Source organism: Cottoperca gobio, chromosome 5, assembly GCF_900634415.1.
Source record: "Cottoperca gobio chromosome 5, fCotGob3.1, whole genome shotgun sequence".
Taxonomy (NCBI): Eukaryota; Metazoa; Chordata; class Actinopteri; order Perciformes; family Bovichtidae; genus Cottoperca; species Cottoperca gobio.
In genome coordinates, this window is record NC_041359.1 from 29150030 (window position 1) to 29161427 (window position 11398).

General features: G+C 35.1%; 1 protein-coding gene across 1 annotated transcript; it reads right to left on the reverse strand.

Moving 5' to 3' along the window:
* Positions 1–8514: 8514 nt before the first annotated feature.
* Positions 8515–9906, reverse strand: LOC115008459 (nuclear factor 7, ovary-like). Its single transcript, XM_029432071.1, has one exon. The coding sequence runs from the start codon at positions 9904–9906 to the stop codon at positions 8515–8517; it is 1392 nt and encodes a 463-aa protein (XP_029287931.1).
* Between the last annotated feature and the right edge of the window lie 1492 nt (positions 9907–11398).

Here is an 11398-nt window from a genome sequence, read left to right on the forward strand (position 1 = left end):
TTATAGTTTATAGTTCATATAGTAGTTATAGTTTATAGTTCATAGTAGTTATAGTTTATAGTTCATAGTAGTTATAGTTTATAGTTCATAGTAGTTATAGTTTATAGTTCATAGTAGTTATAGTTTATAGTTCATAGTAGTTATAGTTTATAGTTCATAGTAGTTATAGTTTATAGTAGTTATAGTTTATAGTTCATAGTAGTTATAGTTTATAGTTCATAGTAGTTATAGTTTATAGTTCATAGTAGTTATAGTTTATTGTTCATAGTAGTTATAGTTTATAGTTCATAGTAGTTATAGTTTATAGTTCATAATAGTTATAGTTTATAGTTCATAGTAGTTATAGTTTATAGTTCATAGTAGTTATAGTTTATAGTTCATATTAGTTATAGTTTATAATTCATAGTAGTTATAGTTTATAGTTCATATTAGTTACAGTTTATAGTTCATAGTAGTTATAGTTTATAGTTCATATCAGTTATAGTTTATAGTTCATAGTAGTTACAGTTTATAGTTCATAGTAGTTATAGTTTATAGTAGTTATAGTTTATAGTTCATAATAGTTATAGTTTATAGTTCATAGTAGTTATAGTTTATAGTTCATAGTAGTTATAGTTTATAGTTCATAGTAGTTATAGTTTATAGTTCATAGTAGTTATAGTTTATAGTTCATATTAGTTATAGTTTATAGTTCATAGTAGTTACAGTTTATTGTTCATAGTAGTTATAGTTCATATTAGTTATAGTTTATAGTTCATAGTAGTTATAGTTTATAGTTCATAGTAGTTACAGTTTATTGTTCATAGTAGTTATAGTTTATAGTTCATAGTAGTTATAGTTTATAGTTTATAGTAGTTATAGTTTATAGTTCATAGTAGTTATAGTTTATAGTTCATAGTAGTTATAGTTTATAGTAGTTATAGTTTATAGTTCATAGTAGATATAGTTTATAGTTAATAGTTTATAATAGTTAATAGTTTTATACTTCAATAGTAGTTATATTTTATAGTTCATAGTAGTTATAGTATCGTAATAGAGTTATACTATAGTAGTATAGTTTGATATTTTCATAGTAGATTATCAGGTTATAGTTCATGAGTCGTTGATATTTTAATAGGTGATAGTAGTTATAGTTTATAGTTGCATAGTAGTTATAGTTTATCGTTCATAGTAGTTATAGTTATAGTTCATGAGTAGTATATAGTTTTATTGTTCAAGTAGTTATAGTTATAGTTCATAGTAGTTAGTTATAGTTCATAGTAGTTATAATTTATAGTTCATAGTAGTTAGTTATAGTTCATAGTAGTTATAGTTTATAGTTCAGTAGTAGTTATAGGTTATTGTTCATAGTAGTTATAGTTCATATAGTTATAGTTTATAGTAGTTATAGTTATAGTTCATAGTAGTTATAGTTTTATAGTTCATAGTAGTTATAGTTTATAGTTCATAGTAGTATAGTTTATAGTTATAGTAGTTATAGTTTATAGTTCATAGTAGTTATAGTTTATAGTTCATAGTCGTTATAGTTTATAGTTTATAGTAGTTATAGTTTATAGTTCATAGTAGTTATAGTTTATCGTTTATAGTAGTTATAGTTTATAGTTCATAGTAGTTATAGTTTATTGTTCATAGTAGTTATAGTTTATAGTTCATAGTAGGTATAGTTTATAGTTCATAGTAGTTATAGTTTATAGTTCATAGTAGTTATAGTTTATAGTTCATAGTAGTTATAGTTTATAGTTCAATAGTAGTTATAGGTTATAGTTCATAGTAGTTATAGTTTATAGTTTATAGTAGTTATAGTTTATAGTTCATAGTAGTTATAGTTTATAGTTCATAGTAGTTATAGTTTATAGTTCATAGTAGTTATAGTTTATAGTAGTTATAGTTTATAGTTCATAGTAGATATAGTTTATAGTTCATAGTAGTTATAGTTCATAGTAGTTATAGTTTATAGTTGTCATAGTAGTTATAGTTTTATAGTAGTTATAGTTTATACTTCATAGTAGATATAGTTTATAGTTCATAGTAGTTATAGTTTATAGTTATAGTAGTTATAGTTTATAGTTCATAGTAGTTATAGTTTATAGTTCATAGTAGTTATAGTTTATAGTTCATAGTAGTTATAGTTTATTGTTCATAGTAGTTATAGTTTATAGTTTATAGTAGTTATAGTTTATAGTTCATAGTAGTTATAGTTTATTGTTCATAGTAGTTATAGTTTATAGTTTATAGTAGTTATAGTTTATTGTTCATAGTAGTTATAGTTTATAGTTTATAGTAGTTATTATTTATAGTTCATAGTAGTTATAGTTCATAGTAGTTACAGTTTATTGTTCATAGTAGTTATAGTTTATAGTTCATAGTAGTTATAGTTTATAATAGTTATAGTTTATAGTTCATAGTAGTTATAGTTTATAGTTCATAGTAGTTATAGTTTATAGTTTATAATAGTTATAGTTTATAGTTCATAGTAGTTATAGTTTATAGTTCATAGTCGTTATAGTTTATAGTTTATAGTAGTTATAGTTATAGTATAGTTCATAGTAGTTATAGTTTATAGTTTATAGTAGTTATAGTTTATAGTTCATAGTAGTTATAGTTTATAGTTCATAGTAGTTATAGTTTATAGTTCATAGTAGTTATAGTTTATAGTTCATAGTAGTTATAGTTTATAGTTCATAGTAGTTATAGTTTATAGTTCATAGTACTTTAGGTATTGGAAAGTGTCTAAACCATCCGGCTTTGTGATAATCTGCACTTCAAATTGATTTTATTTCACTTTTCTGCTTTTACATGAAATATAATGGTGAAATTTAAACCACTGAAAGCAGATTGTTTCACTTTACACTAGAAGCCTCGGTGTGAGACTTGTGTGCGCATGTGGATGATAGTTTATCCTTTTTTATTTACAATTTATAATCTTGCTAATAATCCCCATCTCTACTAAAGCTTTTGTTTTTAAAGTTACGTTTGTTTTTTTACAGTCCATTTAGTTGACGCTTTTGTCCAAAGCGGCAATAAGAGCAAACAATCACGAGGATACAACTCCGAACAACAAGAATCCTGCAGGAACATCAGCTTCAAGCAGGTGAAATCATTTAAGTGCAGAACAACAGTTTGGCTTTTTTACAAGCTGCAGTTTGAACAGGTGAGTTTTCAGTGTGCAGAAGGTGTGCAGACTGTCTGCTGACCTGACATCAATGTGGATCGTTACATCATTTAGCAGCAGGACAGCAAACAGGAGCAAGCTGAGTGTTTGGTTTGACCGTGTCCTGGATGTAGAAGGAGCTGATCCACTCACATCCTGGACATCCTTGACTTGAAACAACATATTAAAATAATCCCTAAAGCTAAAAAAGTGACTAAAGTCTTTAGTTTTGAAGGTTCACATGTGATGTATAAAAATGTGTCTCACTGTCATCGGCAGACAGTCCACACCTCTCAGACAGCAAACTATAAGAAGACAAAACACAATCAGATCATCTACCAGGACAACTGATGGGAAATCCAACAGGAAAACCACCCACAATGCACTGCTGCCTTACATACCTGCCTAAATGTAACTAAGTACATTTACTCAAGTATTGCACCTAAGTAATATTTTGAGGTACTCGCACATTTTATTTCATATAGTATGTTACACTACTTTACTACGTTTATTTGATAACTTCAGTTACGAGCTACTTTGCAGATTCTGATTATTTAAACAAAATATAATCTACAAATAGATTATAATATAATGTTATAGATTTAGATAAAGCTTTATTGATCCCTGGAGGGAAACTCCACTGCAGTTTAATCAGTAATAAAAGTAGCTCCAACTTCACCAGCTGCAACATTAAAGTGATGAACACATGAATGCATCACTAATAATGATTATATAATATAATATATGTGATTCTGAATATTTAGTACTTTTACTTTTGGTACTTGAAGTAAATTTTGATGCTAATACTTTTGTACTTTTTAAATGCATGACTAGTGCTTGTAACCTTTTCTGTGGCATTACTACTTTTACTGAAGAGTACTTGTTACCCCACTAATACAGAGTTAAATGCCTATATGTGATAAAATACTGAATCAATTATGTACAAACATGCATTAGCTAACTTGTTTATTTATTTATTTAAATTACACTGAAATGCATCAATTGTAGCTGCATAATAATGAGATCATAAATATATATTTTGATTGAGATAATAAACTAAAAAGGTTATTTAAATATATAAAACCAACTTTTAATGTGCAGCCAAGTGATCATATCTGCTTCATCACGCACATACCATCGTATTTACTTTTATATATAAATGTATATTATCTTTAACCCAGTGAGTCAGCTTATATTTTCTGTCACATTCAGCTGTGATGTGAGAGCAGGGCGCCATCTACAGGCAGAGATGTGTCGTTACAGTGTGTCTGTGGCTACACACTGCTGGTCCAGTTCTCCTGCTACAGAACCGATACAAGATGCAAACACAAACTGAAAACCTGCAGAATAGTTACAGGAGGAACGTGTTGACTCTTGACAAGAGATCCTAGTAGGAGATACAAAGAGGGTGTTCTTAAGCACGCCGGGAAGCGTCCTCCAGGCCACGAGGAGCTCTTTGCCTGGGTGGATTCGGGACTTTATTGACGCCCCTGATCTCCATCAGCCTCAGGCCCCGTCTGCGAACATGCAGCCTTAATTGCAACCTACTAGCCCCTAGTCGGCTAGCCTCTTTGCAGATCCTGACCCTGAAGACTTTTAGCTGGATCCTTTCCTGGCACATGTATTGGGCTCACGTGCGCCCTCTTCAGTGTGGGCTCACGTGCGCCCTCTTCAGTGTGGGCTCATGTGCGACCTTTTCAGTGTGGCAGAGTACTGTCTACCTCACCTGGTGTCTTCTCACTGTGGCTTTATGCCACATCAGCAAGACTAAATATGTTACACACATACATTACATACATTAACTGGACTATGGAAAGTCAGGACGCATAATAAAAATGTCTGTAAACATTATATTGGCGACATACAGAGAGATAACAACGGGCACGCGCCAAATGCATGCGCTCAACCTAGTTTGCAAGGGCTCGCCTCCCCTGACCGCACGTCCCTGACAGGGACTAATCTGCCGAGCAAACCCGAGTCGGCAGTCTCCAGCGACCAACAGCCAGGTCTCCAGTACTGACCTGTCCAGCCCCCAGACTGTCCGACCGAGGTCCCTGCTGTGATTGTCTGCCTGATTTGTTCCACCTGGGTCTACATACCCTGCTCTCCTTGTGTATTAGTCTGTGTGTCCACTGTCTTCTCATTGTGTAGCGTTCAGTCTATTCTTCCTAGTGTCTAGGTTTCACTGTGCTTAGTGTCCCTGTTACCTGTCTGATTTGTAAGTGTATTTAATCAATGAATCATTGAGCTGCCTGCTGTACGTTCTCTTTTTATTTGGGTCCAGTTCCTGTTTCTCTGCGTTGCTGCTTGTGACAGATTAATATTGTTTTGATGAAGGGGCGACTGGTGACAACCCTGCTGTTGGGAAAAGAAACATTATGAGTAAAAGAGGAATTTGGAAAAGTAATATAAAAAAAACAGACTTAAGACAGGGATATTATCAGAAGAATCTTTAATGATGTAAATAATATTAATACTAAGAATAATAATGTAAATAAAGTCTACTAACTGGTGAAATTCTAATGAAATAAATTGAATGAGAAATAAACATGTACCATTTATTATACAGTTGAATCCTGTTCAGTTGAACACACTTTGATCAGCAGAGGGAGATAAAGCATCAGCAACACAATCCTGCAGCCAGTTCCTCTCCTCATTACACATTACATTTAAAAAACCTCCAGAATGCAGTTTACCTGCTGAAATGTAAGAGTTTAAACTAAAGTTATGCTTCTCATCAGCGTTTGTGGTTTCAGTAAGTTTATTTCTCTTTCTGCAAACAGGAGTTACACAGTATGAAGTAAAGTGACAACAACGTTCAGTTTGTCAGATGTTTGATGACTCAATTTGGATAAAAGAGGAATATAACTGTAATAAAAGAGCTGCTTTCATCCTAAAGTCTCCAGCCTCTCTGTCTCAGCCTGTGTCTAGTTTATAGTTTTGTAAAAGCAGCTCTCTTATGGTTGTGAATGTTTCACCACTGAAGCAGCTTCACAAGTCATGATGGTCATTTCTGTCGGTCCACCTCTGTGGTTCAGACTGAAACATCTCAACAAGTATGAGATGGATTCACATGAGAGTTTATACAAACATGTTTCCCTCAGTATGATTTATAATAACTTTGATGATCCTCTGATTATTCATCTAGCGCCACCATCAGGTCAACATTTTATGGTGTGCAGTTCTTTATTTTATAACCAAATACCTGCAGAACTAATGACATTTAAATCAGCCAATCAAAAAAGTTGAAACTCGCAAAAATGTTACTTTCAGTTTGTGGTGTTTTTTTTAAACATTCTTTATTCTTTTTATTTTGTTTTTAGGTCAATTTTATTTATTTTTCTATTCTCAAACCGTTTCATATGGACAGTCATTTCAATTATTTTTTGATCTTTATATTTGTTTTATGAACAGAGAAACATCAGCGAAAGATTCAGTTCTTACATCACCAACATTACATAAAGTCTGAATCCAAACTGAGACTTCCACCTTAAAACTGAGACATCCACCTTAAAACTGAGACGTCCATCTTAAAACTGAGACATTTTAAAACTGAGACGTCCACCTTAAAACTGAGACGTCTTAAAACTGAGACATCTTAAAACTGAAACATCTTAAAACTGAGACGTCCACCTTAAAACTGAGACGTCTTAAAACTGAGACGTCTTAAAACTGAGACATCTTAAAACTGAGACGTCCACCTTAAAACTGAGACGTCCATCTTAAAACTGAGACGTCAATCTTAAAACTCAGACGTCCACCTTAAAACTGATACATCTTAAAACTGAGACGTCCACCTTAAAACTGAAACATCTTAAAACTGAGACGTCCATCTTAAAACTGAGACCACTTAAAACTGAGACGTCCACCTTAAAACTGAGACGTCCAACTTAAAACTGAGACGTCCACCTTAAAACTGAAACATCTTAAAACTGAGACATCCATCTTAAAACTGAGACGTCCACCTTAAAACTGAGACAACTTAAAACTGAGACGTCCACCTTAAAACTGAGACGTCCAACTTAAAACTGAGACGTCCACCTTAAAACTGAAACATCTTAAAACTGAGACATCCATCTTAAAACTGAGACATCTTAAAACTGAGAAGTCCACCTTAAAACTGAAACATCTTAAAACTGAGAAGTCCACCTTAAAACTGAAACATCTTAAAACTGAGACGTCCATCTTAAAACTGAGACGTCCACCTTAAAACTGAGACGTCCATCTTAAAACTGAGACGTCCACCTTAAAACTGAGACGTCCATCTTAAAACTGAGACATCTTAAAACTGAGACGTCCACCTTAAAACTGAGACGTCCATCTTAAAACTGAGACATCTTAAAACTGAGACGTCCACCTTAAAACTGAGACATCTTAAAATTGAGACGTTCACTTTAAAACTGAGACGTCCACCTTAAAACTGAGACTTCCACCTTAAAACTGAGACGTCCACCTTAAAGCTGAGACGTCCACCTTAAAACTGAGACATCTTAAAACTGAGACATCTTAAAACTGAGACATTTTAAAACTGAGACGACCACCTTAAAACTGAAACATCTTAAAACTGAGACGTCCACCTTAAAACTGAGACGTCCACCTTAAAACTGAAACGTCCATCTTAAAACTGAGACGTCAATCTTAAAACTCAGACGTCCACCTTAAAACTGATACATCTTAAAACTGAGACATCTTAAAACTGAGACGTCCACCTTAAAACTGAGACGTCTTAAAACTGAGACATCCATCTTAAAACTGAGACGTCCACCTTAAAACTGAGACATCTTAAAACTGAGACGTCCATCTTAAAACTGAGACATCTTAAAGCTGAGACGTCCACCTTAAAACTGAGACATCTTAAAACTGAGACGTCCATCTTAAAACTGAGACATCTTAAAACTGAGACATCTTAAAGCTGAGACGTCCACCTTAAAACTGAGACATCTTAAAACTGAGACGTCCATCTTAAAACTGAGACGTCCACCTTAAAACTGAAACATCTTAAAACTGAGACATCTTAAAACTGAGACATCCACCTAAAATAGAACGACTAAATGTCAAAGAGCAGAAATCAATTGAAGGAAACTGAATGAAAACACTTTATTACACCAAATACCTTTTTTCCATATATTTTGGATAATTTCATGTGTACAAGTTGTATACATTGCATGTACATGTTTCATTTGAAACATTTTCATCTTCATGAAACACACAAAAGTCAAAACAGTCAAAAATAAACAACCTAAATTGCAACAGCCGATAAACAAACCCATGAAAATGATCAGAAATAATAAGTGATCAAATTTTGCAAATTACGACAATAAAAACAATTAACAACATCTTATATATAATCATCCTGTTTATCTCTAACTGCTCTGTTCCACTGTTACACAGACCTTCAGTGGTAATATCTTCAGATTATCAACACTGCCAATATATGGATACATCCTCTCAGTGAAAGTGTGTGTGAAGGTGTGTATGTGTGTGTTAGTGTCAGCATCAGAGAACGACAACTTCCCTCTGTTCCAGTCCAGATTCACTCTGATCCTCTGGAGCTTCTTCTGCACTCCGAGAACAGTGAGTGGATCTGGTGATGACTGTGCAAAGTATTTATCTTCATAGAACACTATTCTCCATAATCCAGACTGTATGTGTCCCTTCCTCTGGACAGACTCTTCTAACACACCCAGTGACCAGACTGTACTGTCTCCAACCTGGACGTCCCAGCTGTGAGTCCCTGAGTTAAAGCCCTCGGAGCTCAGGACAGAGCAGTGTTTAACAGTCCTCTCTGGATTATCAGGGAGCTGCCGTCTCTCTCCTCCTCTCACACTGGTCAGATCTTCAGACAGGATGAGGTTTGCACCAGCAGTGTTTGGGTCCAGAATCAGCGGAGAGTAGGAGACCATCTCCTTCATCTTGTTCCAGATGTTGAAGGTGAGGTTGCCCAGGTGTTTGGCCTGGTCTATCAGAGCTCCTGAGAGCAGCTGTGGAGCCTCCAGCAGGGGGCGCTGCAGCTGGACTCTCTGCACTGCAGTCCTGTAGTTGTGCAGGAATGAGACGTCTTCAGCTCTCAGCTGCTCCTCTGTGGTTCTGACTGTGTGTGAAAGAGCTGCTATCTCTCTGCTCAGAGCCTCCATCTTCTCCTTCATCATCACACTCTTCTGCTCCTCTTCCTCCCTCAGTGCAGCCACCCTGGCCTCCTCTTGCTCTTCTAGAAACTGGTGCAGCTTCTTAAACTGCTCCTTAATCTGTGTCTCTGTGCGTCGGGCCTGGACCTTCATGTGTCCTGCTGTTTGATCAGACTTCACTTTAACTTCTTCTAAAGCCTCTAACTTCTTCTTTAAGGGCTGCAGAGTTTCCTGAAGTTCCTTCTTGTGTTTTCGTGCAGCTTCATCGATGGGTCTGATTCTGTGGTCACTGTGTTTCTCTGAATCTCTGCAGACCACACACACTGACTGCTGATGGTCCAGACAGAAGAGTTTGAGTTTCTCAGCGTGCAGACTGCAGAGATCCTCTGAAGCTCTCTGATCTCTCTCCTGTAAGAAACTCTCACACAGGTTCTTTAACACCAAGTTACAAGGTGGTTCATCCCTTGAAGATCTTCTATTACAAAGTGGACACTCACGTGTTTGTTTCTCTCTCCACCATCTCTTCACACAGTCTTTACAGAAGCTGTGGCTACATGACAGAAGAACAGGATCTCTAAAGACGTCATGACAGATGGGACAGCAGAGATCCTCCTCTAATCTGGAAGCCATTTAGTCTCTGAGTGGAGCTAAAAACACAGCAGACAGAAAGTCCAGTAAATCATGGCTCCCCTCCCCCTCCACTAACTTCACTGAAATGTACTTTCCCTTTGAGTCATGCTTTTATTCAAACTCACCTTCAGTGTGTGGAGCGTCAGCAAGGTGAAGCAGCAGTGTAGTAGTTTCCCACTTTTCTCTCCGGGAGCTGAAATCACTCAGAGGAAGTTGTTTGATTGTTGTGAAGGTGAATCTGATCGTCTGTTTGTCTGTCTGTGTCTCTGTAGTGAGGAGGAATAACAACCTGTTTCCTGGTTTGCCTCAGGTGAGGTGGACCTTTGTCACACCTTCCCTGCTAAATGCTGCTGCTTCACATGTAACACAGGGGTGTGTCTCAGTCAAAGCACTGATGCATTGCTCGATATGTAGACTCACAGTGTGCAGCAGGATGTTGCAACAGTTAAAACTTAAATTTGTAAAATCCCAGGAATATTCTGGGATTAGGAGGAACCACGAGGAAACACGGAATATTGTTGTAGGGGAGTTTGTTTGCAATGTTTGTAAGTCATTTTGGACAAAAGCGTCAACTATATGAACTGTAATGTAATGTAAGGAGTATTGTGTACTCTCAGGGTGTCATTGAATGTATCACATGGTATAATGTATGAAAGAGGTACCATGTTATATCATGAAAAATGTGTAACATGGAATGGTGTAGGCAGTGGGTAGCATAAAATATTATATGAAATAGATGCCATCGATAAAGGTAAAGAGATTGGTGTTTGTATGGAGTTCAATGGAACATATTAGGAAATGGGGCAATTCATTTTTGTTAGTGAGGGTTACAAAGTAATCGGTACCAAGGGATAATGTTTAAAATGTTACTGGGTACGATTTTATTTAAGGGTAACAAGTAACATTGTGTAAAACAGTACTAGGGAATGTTGTATAAAAGGGTACCGGGTAATATTGATTAAAAGGGTAACAGGTTATTCTGAATAAAAGGGTACAGGGTAATATTTAATAAAAGGGTACAGGGTAATATTCAATAAAAGGGTACGGGGTAATATTGATTAAAAGGGTACCGGGTTATTCTGAATAAAAGGGTACAGGGTAATATTGAATAAAAGGGTACAGGGTAATATTGTATAAAAGGGAACCGGGTTCTATTGAATAAAAGGGTACCGGGTAATATTGAATAAAAGGGTACAGAGTAATATTGATTAAAAGGGTAATAGTGTATAAAAGGGAACCGGGTTATATTGAATAAAAGGGTACAGGGTAATATTGAATAAAAAGGTACAGGGTAATATTGAATAAAAGGGTAATGGGTTATTCTGAATAAAAGGGTACAGGGTAATATTGAATAAAAGGGTACAGGGTTATTCTGAATAAAAGGGTACAGGGTAATATTGAATAAAAGGGAACAGGGTAATATTGATTAAAAGGGTACAGGGTTATTCTGAATAAAAGGGTACAGGGTAATATTGAATAAAAGGGTACAGGG